This window comes from Eutrigla gurnardus (genome assembly GCF_963514095.1).
Source record: "Eutrigla gurnardus genome assembly, chromosome: 9".
NCBI classification, from domain to species: Eukaryota; Metazoa; Chordata; class Actinopteri; order Perciformes; family Triglidae; genus Eutrigla; species Eutrigla gurnardus.
The window spans coordinates 3,705,304-3,726,321 of NC_139923.1; the positions used below are offsets into that span (position 1 = coordinate 3,705,304).

General features: G+C 41.7%; 1 protein-coding gene across 1 annotated transcript in view; it reads left to right on the forward strand.

Moving 5' to 3' along the window:
• The window catches only part of lsp1a (lymphocyte specific protein 1 a), a 48,766-nt gene that overhangs the window by 19,537 nt on the left and 8,211 nt on the right, over positions 1 to 21,018 (forward strand). Inside the window, exons 3-9 of the mRNA XM_084018403.1 lie at positions 1,873 to 2,233; positions 7,222 to 7,361; positions 7,629 to 7,869; positions 8,822 to 8,959; positions 11,040 to 11,083; positions 12,200 to 12,281; positions 14,634 to 14,771. Of these exons, the coding sequence (XP_083874529.1) occupies positions 1,873 to 2,233; positions 7,222 to 7,361; positions 7,629 to 7,869; positions 8,822 to 8,959; positions 11,040 to 11,083; positions 12,200 to 12,281; positions 14,634 to 14,771 (1,144 nt within the window). The remainder of the gene's footprint in view (positions 1 to 1,872; positions 2,234 to 7,221; positions 7,362 to 7,628; positions 7,870 to 8,821; positions 8,960 to 11,039; positions 11,084 to 12,199; positions 12,282 to 14,633; positions 14,772 to 21,018) is intronic.

Sequence of the window (21,018 nt, forward strand, 5' to 3'; positions counted from 1 at the left end):
CTACCGCTAGCGTAAGCGGCATCATCTCCATCTCTCTCCAAGTAGGCAATGACAGACGGAGCTCATTAGCATTTAAAGGTGCAGACACAGAAACAGCCTGTTCTCAGCAGAGCTCATTTGAGCAACTTTTAGACAGCTGAAATTCAGGACCATGGATGGGTTTGGGGCAATGCATATCAAATCCAGTGTTGTTGGACCTCTGACAGCTGTGTGAAATTGATGAAAATCAGTATAATCAGTCCTTTAAAGAAAAGCTTATCTGTTAGTGCTGACTTTCACTTTGTCAGAAGAACAGCTGCAAAAGTGTTAATTAATTAATTAATAATAATTTCTCGACTTGATGTCATATTTTGCTTCTTGGCAGTCTTTTGCATACAGTAGTATCTTTGCAGGTGTCTGTAGTATATTGACGCTGAATGTTTGCTTGTGGTTAAAGTGAAACGTGGCGTTGGGTGACAGAAACACTTGGGTTTGGAAAACCCATCATGGTTTAGCTTAAAACGTGATGTAAAAGCTTGTAATGTAAAATAAGATGGAGACTGATTTGATAACAGATGCTATAGTGCCTTGGTGTGGACACGACATATACGACATAGTAATGAAAGGCTACCAAAATGTTGTCGTAGCTTCTTGGTACATAACGGCTACCGTAGTTGCAACAAAGCAATGCGCTAGAGAGCACTATTCGTTTGAATGCAAGATACAATTTCACCACTAGATGGGAGTAATTCCTACACACTGTCTCTTTAAATGGTTGTCGGGCTTTCACAAGCAAGATTGAAATGTGGAAACAGACTCCCCTATAAAGAGGTGGAAGTAGGATGTGGTTAACCTAGCCTAGCTAAAAGCGTGGAAACATTGAGAAACAGCTGTCCACAAGGTCTCTAAAGCCCACTGACGAACACATTGTGTCACTTGTTTGTTGAAGTTGTACACAGACAGAAATCACAGATTGCAACTTTTTCTTGACCAATGGTCAAGTTGAAGACATACATGCCAAAAAGATCAGATAACATATACTACGTATGTTATATTTTTCAGAAAACTGATAAGAAAAATGCTTCAACATGTTGGTCAGGTGTTTCCTGACAGATGTGTCTCAACCTGGACCGACTCCTTTCTGTCCAGGTGTCACGGAAACAGGGTTGTTGCAGCTCGTTAAGGCTGATCAGCTGCTGAGAGACTCGCATCATGTAGTGGGGCTCCACCAGCCCAGCGTCTTAATCAGCTGGGGAATGCTGGGTGAATTCCTTTCTGCCAGCTCCTGGGAACATAAAACACACTTTCATTACTTTCAGTCAGTGGGGGGAGCAGCCGGTGATGCTGTGCTAATCGTTGAGAATGTGTCCAATCAGAAGTTCATCATCAATAACACTTCATTTATATTCAACCGTTGAATAAAGGGCAGTGGTTTAGATTCTACTGTGTGTTCCAGTGTTTCCCCACAGAGGGAATTAGGTCCAGAGACTTCAGTGTTGATGGATGATTACACCTCACATCCTGCGTTCACCATCATCACTGAGCTATCTAAGAGGAGCTGCAGGTTTAATGTGACGCGTTCAACTGTTCCAAACTGGACGTGACTAAAACCTGGTCTCATACAAAATTTGGTTATACTACTAAACTGAACTGTCAATTACGTTTTGTAATGTCTGCAGTTCCATCTACTGCCACATAGGCCGCTAATGCTCAGAGAGAAACCTGCTGTCTCAACTAAGTTCCTGAGCTCCAGATAGTGGCTCTGTTCCAAAAACTGATCACTGCTCTGAGTTCTGCTAAATGTGTCATTTAAAGATTGAGTTGGTCATTAAATCTTGTATTAAATTTTAATTTTATACCTACCCTGACTCTCCTCTCCTGTTTTTTCCTCAGGTACGATGGCGACCTGAAGCCGAACAGCACTCCATCTCTGGAGGAAGACGAAGGCTTCAGCGACTGGACTCAGCGCAGAGAGAGACGGAGGCAGCAGCGTCTTCAGGAGCTGAGCCAGGGAGGTGAGGAGGACGAGGATGAAGAGGAGGACGCGATAAACAAAGCTGTAACCATAAAGACCATCCAGACCTCAGTTGTGTCCCCCGGCAGACTCCAAAGGCAGGAGTATGTAAAAGAGGACCGGGCTGGGGTGGTGATGGAAAGGAGGAAGGAGAAAGAGAGAGTGGAAGAGGAGGACACAAGGAAGAGAGGGGAGGCGATGACCAGGAGAAGGGAGGAGATTCAAGGGCTGAATACTGAGGTAAGTGTTTCTGGTCAAACAACTCTGATGTTTCAAGTTTGAATTCATTAGACACGTCTGAATCAAGACTCAATTAAAAAAATATCCAAACAGTTCCTGTGACTTCCTGAGAGGATCAACTACTCAGAAAAGTAGTTTTCAATTCAATTTACTACATAAATAGAAATTAAAGAAATAGAGAGAGGGGGGGGGGGGGGGGGGGAGGGCAAGAGAGCGAGAGAGTTACAGCTGTGGATTTTCAGCCATTGCAATGTGTGTGCAGTCAAAGGCTCAGGAACACTTAAGGTGGACTGACCTCTAAGGTGGACCAGCACTATTATCCTGACAAGCTGCTCCTCTGAGTCTCTGAGCTTTTAATATTTAATAATCTTTAATGTTTCTTGTAACGGTGTAAAACACAAAGCTGTATGTTAAAGTTATTGTTAGAACTCTATTGGTATCATTAAGTACTCATATCAGTACTCGGTAAAATAATAATAATAATAATAATAATAATAATAATAATAAACTTTATTTTCTGTAGCACTTTTCTTAACACAGTTACGAAGTGCTTTCCAGAACAGCAGCACATAAAACAAACCCAAAACAGAAACAACAAATAAAACAGTCAGATAAAGCAAGCATCAAATATCAAACACTGGAGGATAAAAGAAATAAGGATAAAATATTAAAAGGTCAAGGAGCAATGAAAGAGCCTAGCATCAAATTAAATAATCATAAACGCTTTTCTATAAAAAAAAAAAGGTTTTAAGAAGTTGTGGTGAGTCTGATCTCAGAAGGAAGAGAGTTCCACAGTTTCGGGGCTTGCACAGCAAAGGCCCGGTCTCCTTTGGTTACCAGTCGGGATCTGGGAACAACCAGCAGAGCTGCATTTGCTGATCTGAGGGAACACCCAGGCACATAGGGGGTCAATAAATCTTTAATATAATTTGGAGCTAGGCCATGTAATGCTTTAAAAGTGATCATTAAAATTTACATTTGGCTAGCCAATGTAACTTAGCCAGCACAGGAGTGATGTGCTCATATCTCCTCGTGCCCGTCAAAATTTGCACTGCAGCGTTCTGCACTAGCTGGAGTCGGTGAAGGGAGCTCTTGCTGATACCAACATAAAGTGCATTGCAGTAATCTAAGCGTGAAAAAATAAAAGCATGTAAAACCTTGTGTAAATCTGAAGTACATAAAAAAGATCTGATTTTGGAGATATTTTTTAGCTGAAAGAAGCAGGACTGGACAATAGTCTTTACTTGAGTCTCAAAACAGAGATCAGTATCAAACGTTACCCCAAGACTTCTGGCAGACAGCTTTATATTTTTTTGAAAGGGACCCAAGCTTGCTATGAACCTAGCTGGTGGAGTTCATAGGACCAGTAACTATGATCTCCGTTTTGTCCTCATTGAATTTCAAAAAGAAGCAAACAGAAGAACTGGCATTTTCTATCCGTACTCAAAAGGATCTGTTTGAGAGGTAGGACTGTAACAGTTTAAGAGCAGTTTCCTTTAGACCTACCCATGTTTTTAGACGGTGCAGGAGATCCAGAAGGGATCCAGATTGGGTTTTTTCAGTAGTGGTTTAATAATAGCATGTTTAAAACCTTTTGGAAAGATGCCAGATGGGAGAGAACTGTTAATAATCGATAAAATAGAGGGACCAATGGTTGGAAAAAGCTCTTTTAAAAACTTAGTTGGGATACAGTCTAACACACAGGTAGAATTCATTTTGGAGATTAGTTCACTGAGTTCAGAGATGTTAATGGTTTGAAACTGGTCGAGGGAGGCAAGATTATTGCTGACAGACGGTATGGATCTAGGATCTGGTGAGATTTGGGACCGAATACCCTCTATCTTGCCAATGAAATGGGCAGCAAATCTTTCTGTCCAGTCATTACCAGGTTCCAGGTCTGTACTGGTAGGTCCATTTAAGACTGAACTGATGACTTGAAATACAGCTTTGGAGTTATGGTTGTTTCTGGAAATGATGTCTGAAATGTAAGCCGATCTTGCTTCTTTTATTGTTTTCTGGTAGTTCAAACTTTGTTCTTTAAGAGTAGTGTGACTGTCTGCTGACTTGGTTGACTTCCATTTTCGTTCCAGTCCTCTGCATTGATGCTTCAGGGATCGAGTATGCTCATTTAGCCATGGGAGGGAGTTAGTTTTTAGCTTTCTGACTTTCAATGGAGCAATATGATCCAGGATGGAAAGACACTGACTGTTAAAAGCAGTTAAAAGTCCATCTGGATTTTGTTCCACTAATGTAGTGGGGATAAAACAATTATTAAATTTGGCTGCCGAGCCAGTAGTAAAAATGCGGGACTGAGTGACGCGAAGAGAATGTGAGCTATAAGAAGACGCTAAAGGAGTTTTAAAAATAACAGCTTTGTAGTCTGACACAAACACATCAACTAACTCCAGACTATCTGGGGCAGAAACCAGAAGAAAGTACCAAGTCGAGAGTATGGCCTTTGAATTGATTGTATAAGATCAAATGATTCCACCAGATCCAGGAACTCAGAGGACATGGGATATGAAGGGCAGCAAACATGAATATTAAAATCACCAAGAATCAGCACTCTGTCATACTTGGATAAAATAATTGATAACAGTTCTGAAAACTCTGTAATAAAATTGTTATATCGTGGTGGTCTATAAATAAAAATACACAGTAGTGGAGCAGGACCTGAAATAAAAAAGCATAAAGCTTCGAATGAAGTAAAATTACCAAAGGAAATGAGGGAGCACTTAAAACAATTCTTGTAAAAAACAGCTAAACCACTGCCTCTCCCCATGGGACGAGGAAGGTGAAGGTGTTTAAAATCAGGTGGTGTAGCTTCCACTAAGGCAGTGGAGTCTGTAGGATTTATCCAAGTCTCGGTAATCATAAAAAAGTCCAAGTTATTTGCCGTAAGTAGATCATTGATCAGGAAAGATTTGTTGCAAAGTGACCGTGCATTTAGTAGGCAAATTTTTTTGTAAGTGTCAATACATTTTGAGGGTAGATAATTGATGAGATTCCCCCATCAAATGACGAAGATTGCATGTATTAGCTATCCCATGGGGCCTTCTGGGGCAGTACGGTCTGTTGTTGTAGATTAAAAGCAAGTACTGAAAGTACAAAGTCCATCTGAAAAAAAGTGGTATGTGCATCCCTATTTGTCGAGGCTTCACATTCTGGTTCATATATGCCTATATTTACGAATGGTGATTAATCGTGATTAATCCACAGCTACCCTGTGATTAATCTGATTCAAATTTGTATATGTTTGACAGCCCTAACTGCAAGTTATTCAAGACAAGTCCAAGTATAGCTGTATCATTTGAGACCAGTTTGAAGTCAAGTCGGAAGTAATTTGAAACAAGTCTGTGTTTAAGTCTTCTTCAAGACATGTCCAGCAATTTCAATCTTCCTAGACAAGTCAGAATGAAGTTTTCAGTAGATCGAGAAAGGTCCGAGTCAAGTGTCAAGTCATTCATAAGTGTCAATCAAGTCTGACAATATATGAGAGAAGTCAAATCTCTCATTACTCAAGACAAGTCATAGTCCAAGTATTTGTGCCTAGCCCAAATGTACCAGGTTCTTTCAGACAAGTTTCAAATCATGTCTAAAGATCTTTCAAAAATATTTTCTTAAGTCAAGTAGTGCCTGAAATCTTTTAACACAAGTCCAGGTCTCGCAGTCATTTGAGCCAAATTTGAATCAACTAAGTTGCAAGATATTGGACACGAGTGAAGCTTCCGGTCAAGTAATTTCAAACAAGACAAGGTCATATTTGGAGTTAAGTCCGATTTCTGTTAATTTGAGAAAATTCCAAGTCAAGTCTAAAATAATTCAAAATGTCTCCAAGCAAATGTTTACGACGGCGTATAAGGGCCAAGTATGAAAAAAAAAAAAAATTATGGACCTTGGGGAGGGGGGTAATATTTAGAGAAAAATGTCGCAGATTTATGAGATTAAAGTGGCAAATTTAAGAGAAAAAACTCACAGATTTACAAGTTTAAAAAGTGGTAAATTTACGAGAAAAAACTCACAGATTTACGAGTTTAAAAAGTGGCAAATTTACGAGAAAAAACTTGCAGATTTCTGAGTTTAAAAAGTGGCAAATTTGCGAGAAAAAACTCACAGATTTACGTGTTTAAAAAGTGGCAAATTTACAAGAAAAAACTTGCAGATTTACGAGTTTAAAAAGTGGCAAATTTACGAGAAAAAACTTGAAGATTTACAAGTTTAAAAGGTGGCAAATTTACGAGAAAAAACTTGCAGATTTACGAGTTTAAAAAGTCACAAATTTGCGAGTTTTAACGTGGCAAATTTACGACTTTAAAACTAGCAAATTTGCGAGTTTTTACGTGGCCAATTTCCTAGGTTATTACGATGCTAACAACCGGCATTTATGCTAGCTAACTTCCCATGAATGTCGCTTTTATCTTTCTAATTAATCCATCCCAACGTGCGACAACGCTTTACTAAGGTGATGGCTGTTGATGGTTATTGTTGGTTAATTTTATATGGGCCAAATTGTCATCTTATTTGTGTTTATTGAGCGGTTGGTTTGCCTGTGCTAGCAGTAGCTTTCACTTGTTGTCATACCAACGGCAAACATCCGTTTCGGCATCTGCTCTATTTTTTTGCGCATGCCGCGAGCGATCGTGTGAATTCTGGCAGGAAATCACACAAAGAAACACGAAACAATCCGGGGCGTCATGAAACCTAGGACCGCCACTGGCTACACTTAATGGCAAAAATTGCACTGGTCTGTTGGACTTGGTTGAACAAAAATAAACTATATTTTGTTGCTTAAGCTTATGTATTCAGTCATTATTCAATGGTATACTAAAAACTCATGTGAAAAAAATTACTTCTCACTGTTCTCAGGTCAAATATATATGCGATTAAAATGCGATTAATTTCGATTAATTAATTACAAAGCCTCTAATTAATTAGATTTTTTTTTTTAATCGAGTCCCGGCCCTCAAAAGAACATTTGTTCTCTTCAGGTGGCGAAAAGAAAAGAAGTAAAAATCTCCTACACGTCCAAGGTATTACTTCACCAAGAGCCGAAACACAGCAACGCCAATGGTGACGCAACCAAAGAGGAAGTGACATCATACAAGAACAACAAGACAAAAAGGTCCAGGTGTGTATTGTGGTTTATTCATGGCTCCAGTGAATACCAACCTTTGGTAAAAGGATACATGCTTAACTTTGATCAGCCAGTACAGTAGATACGCATTAATAGGCAATAAGGACTGAAAATATCAGTATTCAGACTTGACTATCCGGTCTGCCATAAAGTTTTGGCCATACTGTTTACAATGAATTCAGAATTAGTCAGAAAACAGACTCAGCTCAGGTGAGTTTTTAGATATTAAAAGTAGAAGTTGTTTTTCTATGGTGTTTGCAGCAGAGCGTTGGAGCCGGAGGAGGCCGACACCATCCTGGAGACGGAGCAGCGCCTGGAGAAGATACGGCAGAGCCTCCAGCAGAAGGAGAACCAGGAGCTGGAGCAGCTGAGACACCGACAGGTGGAGGCCGAGCAGGAACTGGAGGAGCTGAAGAGGAGGAGGGAGGAGAGGCGTCGAGTCCGGGTGGAAGAAGAGCGTCGGAGGGAGGAGGAGGAGCAGCAACGGCTGGCCAAAGAGGAGGTGACCATGCTTTAATAAACGCTGCAACTATCAGATATTTACAAACCGCTACAAAAATAAACGCGAGTCACCTGTGAAAGACAAGATTAATATGAATTCACAATCTCATATTGTTGTTTCTTTTGTTCCATTAGCTTTAGGTTCTCAAAAAAAATCATCCATTCATTGAAGAACATGCTTTCAGGGAAAATTGGCATCAACAATCTACAGGTCTACAGAGCTTTTAGCTCATAGATTTGTTTTTACATCAGACAGAAACGGTTAGAGTCCAGCAGGTGAATAGAGTGGAGTATTTAAGGGATATGTTTTTCCATCAGGAGTTGGTGAAGACCAAACAGATCTTGAGAAAGAGTATACTGGATTTATATTCATCACATAACAAAACATAATCCTAATCTGATGATAATGCTGCTGGATGTCCGTCGCTAGAAAAATGTTTCTCAACCAAAAATACATTTCATATCATCCTCGTGGTTAATGGTTGTGAAATGATTGCTTAGGTTTAGGTGACAAAACAACTTGGTTTAAGTGAGAAAAAAAAAAATTAACCATGTATTTAAATTTAACAATGTAGCTTTCAATATCACTACTCGTAAATCTCTAGATCTGCATTATATTACTCCCTTTGTTATGACCAGATGCAAAAGCGTTCATGTTAAACATATTAACGGTTTCCAGAAACTGACAATGCCGCCATATTGTTCCTGGTAACTTGTGGTTGCGCTGTCTAAATGGAAAAACTTGCTAGCGTGTTAGCCCTAAACAAGCTCATAAGAAGTGTGTTGGTCTTCAGCTGGTGTGAAGTTAAATCGGCATCAAACTAGCTCTAAAAGCGAAACAATCATTCACAGTGTAAGAGATTTTATTTTAAGAGGCTTCTAAACGGCCAATCAGATTCATGTAACCGATATGTAAATGTGGAGTTGAACAGTGTTTGCAACCCGACTCCCAGGAGGAGAGGAGGCACATGAAGGAGGACATCGAGAGGAGGAGGATGGAGGCAGCAGAGAGGATGAAGAGCCTGAGTACGTCCAGCGTGGAAGGGGACGAGGTGTTCAGTCCCTTCGGCCCCAAAACGCCCACTCACAAGGTAAATACCACCCGAGGGGGAAATCCGGATCCACAGTCAAATGTCTTCCTTTCTGACCTGTTGTATGTGACCTTTCCAGCCTCGCACCTCTGAACCGTAGTCCTCCGGTTCCCTGAGGCTAACTCAATTAGCTTCTATCCTGGCTCCAACCTGGTAACATAGCATTTGTTTACTCTGTAAACAAAGCCCCCACACTGACGGTAGGGACTCATTTCCATTAACTTATGTCAACATATGTCTGTAGGTTTGTTGGAACATTGGAACAACACTGTCGACAGACATTTTTTCCCCAGCAATATATGTTGAAATATGAATAAATACAGGAATTTTCACCCTACACATTTTAGTTAAATACATCAATAAAGAGGAATAAAATAAGATAGATTAGGAGTCTTAAATTTATGACAGCGTATTAGGGCCACTGTAGGAAGAAAAAAAAAGAGAAAAAAACGGAGCTGAGAGGTGTGCAATATTCAGAGAATAAAAGGCGGTTAACGAGACCGTGTGTTAAGATGGCTGCCAACATCGCCTCAGGCCCCTCCCACTCTGGACGGGCTTCCCCTGGTGAGTTGCCCCGGGAGAGGGGGATGAAGCCAGTTCAAGGCGAGAGGTGCTGTAAAGGTCAGGGTTGGATCTGACATAATGACTTATCCCAAAATAGCCGATTGCAGCGCACCGCAAGGGGAAACTACCTTACTGGGCAGAAGCTCCTCCCACACAGAGCTGCCGCTGTAAAATATGTACCAAATATAAACACTTCATCATGAAATTGTGGTTGGCCGACCTAAACTGTAGGTCATTGATCAGAAATACTGAATGAATCATGAAAATGAGAACCAGGAGAGTTTTCCTTTGTATTAAGCAGCATAATAGTTGCATCATGACGTGTTTGACTTAATGTCTTGAGATGTGACTATTTCACTCAAGCACATCGCAGTACCGATGCTAAAACAGCCCTAACTACGTCACATACCTACAGTCGCATTACACCAAAATGGCTGCTCGCCATAAAAGGGAAGGCTCAGTCTGGCATGTGGTCAATATGAATGATTCTGGTGCTTAAAGTAAGTAAATGTTGGATTTGAGGAACTCTCCTTCCAAACTCAATGACTAATTAACTGTCTTATCTCCACAGCCGATGGGTTCAGGCTCAGCGTGTAAGTTGCATGTGTGTGTGTTTGAAAAGCATGTTGTGAACTCACTGATCCTTGAAATGTTTTGTTGTGGTGTGAGTTTGATTCGTGAACAGGGACCTCCCCACATCTGGCTGTGCAGCAGCTGTATCCTGACAGCTACAGGTGGACACTTACTTCCTAAGTGGACACAGACTCACCACATTCCTGACCAATTCTAAATATTTAGTTAAGGATAATAATAAACTTCTTGTACAGAGCGCCTCGGTCCTGAAAGATGTTTTTATAAATACATTCTCATGACACTGCATGTGTGTTCTGCACCTTTGAGTTGTAGGTTTTTCCTCATCGAACAGAAAAAGGTCTTTGTGCTTAATGTATGCACAATAAAAAGGGGTTATATACAGTATATAAAGGGGCTCCATATAATATATATACAGTATATATATATTATATGGAGCATGGAGTTTCTGACAGCCTGAGGAAAGAAGCTGCTCTGAAGTCTGCTGTTACCACAGGTGAAACTGTATCTCTTCCAGATGGCAGCAAGGTGAACAGGCTACTTGCTCAATGATGAAACTATTGGAGATTCATTTTCCGAGTTTCGCACTGAAGTTTGGGGATGATAAGTCAAAGAAAAACTCACTATACAACTCACTATACAACTTGGTCAGAAAAATACAACGTTGGCATTTGTTAAAATCCCACAATATGATTTATTTCAAACACCTGACAACCATAGAAAATGCTAATCAGTCTCTTGTCCTGTTTCCGATATATCATCCACTGCTCGTGTAGCTGCTGCGATGACTCGTATCGTTTGACAGAGGCCAGCAGGCTGGGCTCTGTTTGTGTTGGACGAGTCGTTGGCGGCCCAACTGTAATTAATGCACTTCTGAATGTAGGGGGTGATGTAAAAACTTCCTGTGTTCTTTCTTCCTTTTCAGATCACAGAGAAAACAGAATCACTGAACCGCTCGCTGAAGAAAAGGTGAATATATAACATATTGCAGGTTGATTCATGGCTCTGCATGAAACCGTCCAGATGCAGTTCCCTCTGTGTTTCCTCTGGTGGTTGTCGAGGTCCGGAGGCTCCCGGCAGCTGGCAGCAGGGAGTCATCAGGTCTGAGGATCTCAGCAGGAGGGAAGCCTCTGTCTTTAAAAAATGTCACAGACAGATGTTCAGATGAGGCAGCTGAGCAGTGTCAGTATAGTTTCTTGGATCAAAGGGTTAAATATTTATTTGCAAAAAAGACGTGAAGACAGTTGTTTAAAGTCGGTTGACTTTTCTTCGAATTTTTGAAAGTTTTTTTAAATTTTGTTTTCAACTTTTTGCTGTGAAACTTTCACGCTGCCATCTTGGCCAGGCCCCTTATACATTATTGTTTTTTGTCTTTTCTGTTGAAAGATGACATAGGGAGGATGTTGGGGTGGATGGATGAGCCAAACAAACACAGGACTTTCACCCAGGCGTCCACTGGGTCCTGAATGAAACTATAGACATTGACTTATTTGAATTTACTTCTATAAGTTAAATTACACAACAAACATACTTATTTTAAGCCAAACTATGAAGTTTTTACTAAACTTAACCAAGTAGTTTTTTGTGTCCTTGTTTTGTTTCAATTTACAATGTTAACCACCTTCAATGCAGAGTAGGTCAATGAGAAAAAACGCAGAGACTTTGACTTTGAACGCATCCCCGAACCGAAAAGTCCCGTCCCCTTTGTTCAGACTTCTGTTCAAAGCCGCTCCCCCAGAACCCAATCAGGAAGTAAGCATTGACAGACTTCTTTGATTGGATGGGTTTTACAGTCCTGCCACGTCAGAGCATGGAATGTATGAACACACTTGAGAATTGACCAACGTTGTATGGAAATGCAATTTATTTTGAAAAAATTGTAAAGGATGGAAATATTCATTTTTTTGGAGAGTCGAGATCCCAACGTTTTAAAACAAATACCAAACACATGAATTAAGGAGAAATGTGCATAGAGTAACTTGAAAAGTTGAAAACTCATGACAGTAAATGAGAAAATGATACTGTTTGGAAAGAAAAGGTTGTTAAAACTTTGAAAGTGACTTTTTCCTGTTGTGTTTGAATCAGTAACAGCTTTAAGAAGACACAGCCTCTCGTCCTGCTGCCCAAGATAGACGACAAGCTGGAGCAGTACGCCAACGCTGTGGAGGTCAGCTCACACACACACACACACACACATGCTCACACATGCTCACACACACACACACACACACACACACATGCTCACACACACACACACACACACACACACACATATACACACACACACACATGCAAACAAACACACACACATGCAAACACATTCACACACACACACACACACACACACACAATTTTAAATAAAGAGGTCTATAAAGAGGACTATGTAGAGGACTATATAGAGGACTATGTAGAGGTCTATATAGACGACTATGTAGAGGACTATATAGAGGACTATGTAGAGGACTATAGAGAGGACTATGTGGAGGTCTATATAGACGACTATGTAGAGGACTATATAGAGGACTATGTAGAGGACTATGCAGAGGTCTATGTAGACAACTAATTAGAGGACTATGTAGAGGTCTATATAGACGACTATGTAGAGGACTATATAGAGGACTATGCAGAGGTCTATGTAGACAACTATGTAGAGGACTATATAGAGGACTATGTAGAGGTCTATATAGACGACTATGTAGAGGACTATATAGAGGACTATGTAGAGGTCTATATAGACGACTATGTAGAGGACTATATAGAGGACTATGTAGAGGTCTATATAGACGACTATGTAGAGGACTATAGAGAGGACTATGTAGAGGACTATGTAGAGGTATATATAGACAACTATGTAGAGGACTATATAGAGGACTATGTAGAGGACTATAGAGAGGACTATGTAGAGGTCTATATAGACGACTATGTAGAGGACTATATAGAGGACTATGTAGAGGACTATGTAGAGGTCTATATAGACGACTATGTAGAGGACTATATAGAGGACTATGTAGAGGACTATATAGAGGACTATGTAGAGGTCTATATAGACGACTATGTAGAGGATTATATAGAGGACTATGTAGAGGACTATATAGACGACTATGTAGAGGACTATATAGACGACTATGTAGAGGACTTTAGAGAGGACTATGTAGAGGTCTATATAGACAACTATGTAGAGGACTATATAGAGGACTTTGTGGAGGTCTATATAGACGACTATGTAGAGGACTATATAGGGGACTATGTAGAGGACTATAAAGAGGACTATATAGAGGACTATGTAGAGGACTATACAGAGGACTATGTAGAGGACTATATAGAGGACTATGCAGAGGTCTATATAGACGACTATGTAGAGGACTATAGAGAGGACTATGTAGAGGACTATACAGAGGACTATGTAGAGGACTATATAGACGACTATGCAGAGGTCTATATAGACGACTATGTAGAGGACTATTGAGGTCTATATAGAGGACTATAAAGAGGACTATGTAGAGGGCCATATTTACTGACATCAACGTTTTATTAAATAATAAGCAGATAAGAGTATTTCAGGAAACACCAGACTGCATATTAACCCTCTGGGGATTTCTCATTGTTTAAAATCAGCCGAAGGGTAAAGAGCTTCTCTGACCCTTTTTGTGCTGAGGGCACACATCTCTGCAGCACCTGCGTGATGACATCACAGCTCCCTGTTGAGCAACCAGACAGATATACGACAGGAACACCCGACCTCTTTATTTCCCCCTTCCGCACCCTGTTTTCACTCCTCACCTCACACTGATGACCAGTGAGGTCAACGACCTGGAGGTTAACGACCTGGAGGTTAAAGACTCTTTTATTTATGGAGCTTTTAAAACACAGGTTTGATACACTGTGCAGATGTGTAGATGGAAGAATAGTCTCATTACAAACCAGCATTCATATGTCACATTAGTCACATATGGCACTTTTAAAGTATGGATGTCCAATGCTGCCAATATTACATTTAAAAATAACTATTTTCATCAAACTGAATTTGATTTATCTATGTGTGTGCACATGATGACAAATTATACAAAACAAATTGTGTTTATTTTAATGGCAACCAGACATTTTACAAAAGACAATAACAAATACTTTACAACATGCCTTTTTGATAATTATAAATCACAACAAAATCAAGGGTATAAACAAACAAGCGAGACAGCAAAAACAATGAATAAAACAAAACAAAAAAACTATCATTTCTCTTAGATTAATCATCAAGACATATCTACTATCTGAGGGAAGCATTCACTTTCCTTTACATTGATTAATCACAAATAATAATTCTAATAGCAAAAGTGAAAATAAGATAATTACAATGGAAGTAAAATATATATATATAATTATTATATAATGGTGTAGTTACCCTCGTCCAATCAGAAGTAAGCATTCTCCATGGACATGGTATTACTAAAGACATGACAATGACGAGGTTGTCACATGACAGCTTGACTGTAAACTACCTGTTGTTGTTGTTGTTAAGCAGATCTCCCAGGAGGCCCGGGCAGTGAAGGCATCACTGACTGACCTGTCCAGCTCACCTGAGGTCGTGACCTCTAAGAAAAACCTGTTTGAGGCCGGAGAAGCCTGGAGCCAAAGTCCCACCAAAGGAGTCACTTGCAAGGTAATAAAATGAACTTCCTGTTCGAACAGTAACCCATCACAACGGTAAACCTGCCATCCTTAAAACCTCACTAAAAGACGTAACTCACTAAAGAGGTCATCATGAAAATGTGGCTGCAGGTCATTCAGTAACACTGGATTAGTCATGAACATGACCATGAGAGGGAGAGAGTTTTTCTTTGTATCCAACAGCAAAATAGCATAACATTCATCCCCCCTCTCCTCCCAAACACTGGAGATCAGCATTAAACAGAAAGCTCCATGAAGAGAAACAAGGAAACAGTCTGGAAATGAAAATCAAACAATGAAGAAATAGTGTGAGGAAGTTAATAAAAGCCAAATATTACAGAAAGTCTTGACAATAAATTGAGCTTCAAGAAATGATTTTGAATTCGTTTTTTTTTTAAGAAAACAGAAATGATGGAAATGATTAAGACAGTGGTAAGACATTGATTTGGAAGCCGTTTCAAATAAAGAATTTTCCGCTTGTATACTGATTTAATATTCTGTCAATAAATGTTTAACATTAACACATTTTGTATAAACAAGTAATTGTAACGATAACAATGGTAATGATGAATCCTTCTTGAAAAACAGTTTGAACGTCATGTTTTTTTTCACCATGTCCCTGTTTCTGACTCATTCTTCTTCTCACAAAACCTCATCAGAATATTGTGAACTTTTTTACATACTGTGTAGAGAAAATATACCAAATAGCCCAATGGATATATTTATGTCAGAGAAAATTAATTAGTGATAATGAGGCTTTAATGCCCTGCCAGGTGTTTCATTGAAGGTAAAAGAGCTGTAATGTAAAACTAAAAGCACCTCAGACCTGCAGGCAGATCAAATGTTGAAAGTCACGTTTTGGCTGTTCCTCACATTTCTAATTGAACTCCCGGCTGCAGCCCGACTCTTCATGTGTTGAGTATGAAAAAGTTTTACTGAAGCTCTCTGCAGCAAACAAGCAAACACACTCATTAAAAGTTCTCCAAGTCTCAAGCTGCCTCTCTCTCTGAGCTCCGTGTGCATCTTACTTGCCCGGATTCAGATTTAGGTGAAGTAACTAAAGCTAGTCAGAGATATCACACATGTTTATATCTGTTCTTCCAAATGACTCACATGTTTAACCCATTCAAATATAACAGGTTGAGTTTGGTTGAAATTGTGAGATATAGAGCCCTAGTTTCGTGGTGCAGCGCAGGGCGGCGGAGCCAGCGTAATGCAAGTTTTGACCTACGCAGCCTTGCGCACGGTCAGTTAGGCAGTTTGGTAGATCGCCTGCGCCAAGATGGGTGTGGCGGCGCAGCAGGGGGAGGCGTCACAGATTCAGCTTGGTGCAGCGGAAGTTTCGTGGCAAAAAGCCTCGCTGAGACTGCGCTGAAAGCTCGCCAGCTCCAACCTAGTCTACCCTTGGCGTAAGGTGCAAAGCGCAAATAAAGTCCATTCATTCAAGGCGAATTACAGCTGGCGGAGTGGAAGTTTGGCTGACGGCGCGCAGTGCGCACACGTCACCAAGACCTCACAGGCAGGTTTCCACAGTTCCAGGCACATTTAAATGCAATAAATAATCACAACAAACACTATTTAATGCAACTAATTGAATCAACACGTGAATTTATATCTATATAGATTGTCCCGTCACATCTGACGTCAGATCAAAGGCGGATGGCACGCGTAACGGAAACTCAGCCTCTCGGACCAAAACATCTCCCTCTCTCTCTCGTGCTTTTTATAATATCGGCATTGTTAATATTATGATACGCACGCACAGCGCGTGATGCGCGTGGTGGGAGCGGCGGCGCTGCTTCTGTAGGTGCGTGTCCACAGGGGCGATTTTAAACGCTTGTGGACGCGCCGCTTCCCAGTATTGCACGCTTGGCAGGCTGCCACTAGAGGATGATTGACAGGCGCTCTCCTTTAAACAACAATTTTTTGCGAGCGTTCCCGAGGCGGCGAGTCGAGCCCGGCGCCTCTGATTAGCATAAAGTAGATTCGACTTCAACTTTAGGCGAATGAGGAGCGGCCAACTCGCGCGCCGTCTCTCGACATTCGCCGCGACGCTACCAGAATGCATTGCACAGCTTTTCACATAGACAATGAATGGGACGCGGGGAAACACCGCTGCCTGTGGACACGCACCTTGTCATCGGGTTGTCAAGTGACGGAACTTGCACTGAACCTCCCCTAACGCATTAAAGGTGAGGAGAGGAGCTCATTTGATTGGTGAAGATCTGAATCGGCTGTATTAATCCCAGTCCACGCCTCGTCTCCTCCTCATCTCCCACTCACGCCTTCTCTCCTCCCTCTTTCCCACTTGCGCGGGTGGGAGTGACGGGAGGCGTGCCTGCGCCCGACTGCACCATGCACAAAACCACAAAATCCCGGCGGACACACCCCGTCGGCATGGCGCAGGTGCGCTGCACCCCAACTAAGCCTGGTCTACGAAACTAGGGCCCTTGAAGTCATTATTTTGAGACATTGTCACTATTTTGAGATACTAAGTGATTTTTTTAGATATGAATTTTGGAGATGAATCATTATGTTGTGAAATTGCAAGTCAATATTTTGAGAATGTTTATCATGATAATTGTAATGTTTGTATTGTGGGATCATACACCAGGCGTACAACGACGTGCGTTCAATGGGCTTTATTTCCGAGCTTGCTTATACAGAGTGCTACCGCGTACTGACTGATTGTATCGCTTCCTTGCTTATAGCTGTGTCCAACAGGTGGCGTAGTTGTACAAGTCATCACATGAACATCACATTGCTCTTTTTTTTTTTTTTTTAAACAATTGTCCAAACACTGTGCAAACAAATAAACATTTAGCTTACATGTTAAAGATTCAAACCCCAAGTATTGGACATCACATTCATGTGGAAATACAACAGAACATCACACACATTATCAATGTCTCAAAAGAACATCATACTCATTCTTCAAATATGGTAAACCTGTTTCAAAATACCTGACTCATTCAAATAAGTATGAACACCCAAAAACAAACAAATAATAAAGTGCAATTCAAACACTTCTTCTCAGATGAAACAGTCCATTTTTAAATGCACAACAGGCCTTTTTTCAAGTGCACAACAGTCCATACACTAAGTATATTCCTGTAGGTAAGTGGGAGGACGCCTGTTGTGTCGTGTGGGGTACCTCGGTGGTGTTGTAGTTGTAGAGGCATCACTGTACTCGCGATCGTCGTCATCAGGAGGTATTGGGATGGTCAGTAGTTCTGGAGCTATCTTTTTGAAGAAAGATGAATTCCTGACGATGGAGTGCCCGTCTCTGGATGCTGTCACCATGGAGCCTTTGGTCTTGGTCACTGTGTATGGCTTGCTGTTGTATGGTGCGGTGAGCTTGTTTTGTTTGGGCTGACGATGAAGCACAGTGTCACCTGGAGTGAGTGTGTGTGGTTTTGCATGACGATGAGCGTCTGCATGAGATTTCATCTTGACCTTGGCCTTGTCATCTTTCACTCTCACTTCAGTATCTGAACTGTTGCTTGCAGTGTGAGTGAATGATGGAATCTTTGTGAACATCTTGCGTTGGAATAACAGTTCAGCAGGTGAGCTTTCTGTTGTGCTGTGAGGTGTGGATCTATACTCACGCAAGAAGATGTTCAGGTACTGTTTCCAGTGCATTCCTTGGGTGTTGGCCACACGAATAGCTTTGCCCAGCGTGCGCATGAATCTCTCAGCTGTAGCGTTGGCTTGGGGCCACAGTGGTGTGATCCGGCGGTGATGGAATCCTAAATAATCTGCAAACTGGGAGAACTGGTCACCATTGAATGGGGGACCATTGTCAGTTTTCAAAATACGAGGAATTCCTAGCATGGAGAAGACTTTGTCCATGACTGGAATGACTGTGTTAGCTGAAGTTGATCTTACACTTTCAACAACTGGGTAGCGTGTGTATTCGTCAATGATGACAAGCAGGTACTCTCCAGTTGGAAGTGGTCCATAGAAGTCTGCACTCACACTATGCCAGGGTGTTTCTGGTAGATTTGACATTTTTAGTGGCTCAGCGTGTGCAACTGGGGTGTTGGCTTGACATGCGAGACAGTTGTGTACTGCTGCTTCTGCTCGGCGATCAATGTCTGGAAACCATACCTTGGTTCTGAGTAGTGCTTTAGTCTTGACAATGCCCTGATGTCCTTCATGGGCTAGCTGTATTACTTTGTCTTGTAGGGCAGGGGGAATTACTATTCTTGTGCCCCGCAGTACAACATCAGATGTGTGTGACACTGTCAGTTCACCGCTCACTCGTTTGAACTGTTTTAGTATGTCAGCATGTCGTGACTGGTCAATTTTGTGCCATGTGTTGTGTCTGATGCATTCACTGACCTCTTGCAGGATTGAGTCTTTCAGTGTCTCCGTCTTGATCTCGGTGAGTGTCATGGCTTTGGGTGTTGCATGGTTCACAATGAAGTTCACATATTCCTCAGCTACTTTTGCTGCTCGTGTGCTTTCAATTTTATCAGACAGAATTGGGTGACGAGACATATAGTCAGCGGGGTTGTCAGCACCCTTTCTGTATTCCACCTTGAAGTGGTAGGGCTGAAGCCTCAGTCCCCATCTCTCGATCCTTGCAGGTGGCTTTGATCTGGGATTGTTCCATATGATTTCTAGTGCTTTGTGATCAGTCACTAGAGTTAAAGGATGACCATAAATGTACAAGTGAAAGTGCTCACAGCTCCACACAATGGCCAGGGCTTCCTTTTCTGTCTGTGAGTATCTCCTCTCCACATCGCTCAGGGACCGACTGGCATATGCAATTATGTACTTCACCCCCTTTTCATCTTTTTGGCAGAGGATTGCACCCAGTCCGACAGGGCTAGCATCCACAATCAGTTCAGTCTCTCTGCTTGGGTAGAAGTATGCCATAGTGGCTTCGCTGGTTAGACTGTCCTTCAGAGTTTGCAGTGAAACCTGCTGCTCAGGACCCCATATCCACGGCGTGTCCTTTCTGGTGAGCCTGCGAAGTGGTTCTGAGATGGAGGAGAAGTCTTTTATAAACCTGGAACAGTAGTTGGTCATGCCTAACAGACTTTTGATGTCGCTTGGAGTCTGGGGGTCTGCAGCATGATGGACTGCAGCGACCTTCTTGGGATCAGCTGAAACGCCTTCTGCAGAGAAGATGAAACCAAAAAACTCGAGCCTGGACTTGTTAAACTCACATTTTTCACGATTGAGTGTGAGACCGCTTTCCTTGAGTCTCTTGAACAGTGCTCGGAGGTTGTCGTCATGTTCAGTCTGGGATGCGCCGTAGACTATGATGTCATCGCTGAGGTTCTTCACACCACACAGACCTTGCAGTGACTGGCATATGGCGTTCTGGAACACCTCAGCAGCAGAAGATATGCCAAAATTCAGGCGTTTGTAACGCCTCAATCCTAGGTGAGTTGTGAATGTGGTGATATATCTGCTGTCTGGATGAAGCTCTAGCTGGTGGTATCCAGCTCTCAGATCCAATTTGGAGAACACAGTTGCTCCATTCAACTCATGCACCACATCATCCATGGTGGGAGTGATGTGACGTTCTCTTTCTATGGCTGTATTAGCTTGGCGCATGTCGACACAGATTCTGACTTTGTCTGGGGCTTTAGGCTTGGGAGCCGCAACAATAGGTGAGACCCATGGTGTGGGGCCAGTGACTTCTTCGATGATGTCATCTGCTTCCAATTTACGAAGCTCATCCTCCACCTTCTGGCGGATGTGGAATGGCACTCATCGATGTGGTTGGCATGTAGGTTTAATGTCAGGGTTTATGTGTAGTTTTACCTGACAGCCTTTTAGTTGTCCTATTCCTTGAAACAGCTCAGGATGACTTGCGACCAGCTCATCCGCAACAGTGCGACACTGTGGTGTGGATGACACTGTGGTGACTATCTTAATCAGACCCAGTGCTTTGGATGTCTTGTAGCTCAGAATATTGAAACAGTCACCTTTAATGACAAAGAATGTGCATTGTGCCATCTTCTGTCCTTTCTCCACACTGCACTTGAACTCACCACTCACGGGCAATGGAACATTGGAGCGAAATGGGTAGATCTTGGTTGTGGTGGAGCTGAGTTGTGGACGTGGCATCAGTTTATCAAAACTTATCTCGCTGATACAGTTTGCTGATGCTCCTGAATCAATCAAAACAGACATGCTACTTCCATTCAGCATGACTTGGGTCTGTGGCAACTCTGAAATCTTGTCAGCATCAACTGCAAACACATAGCCATCATCACTAC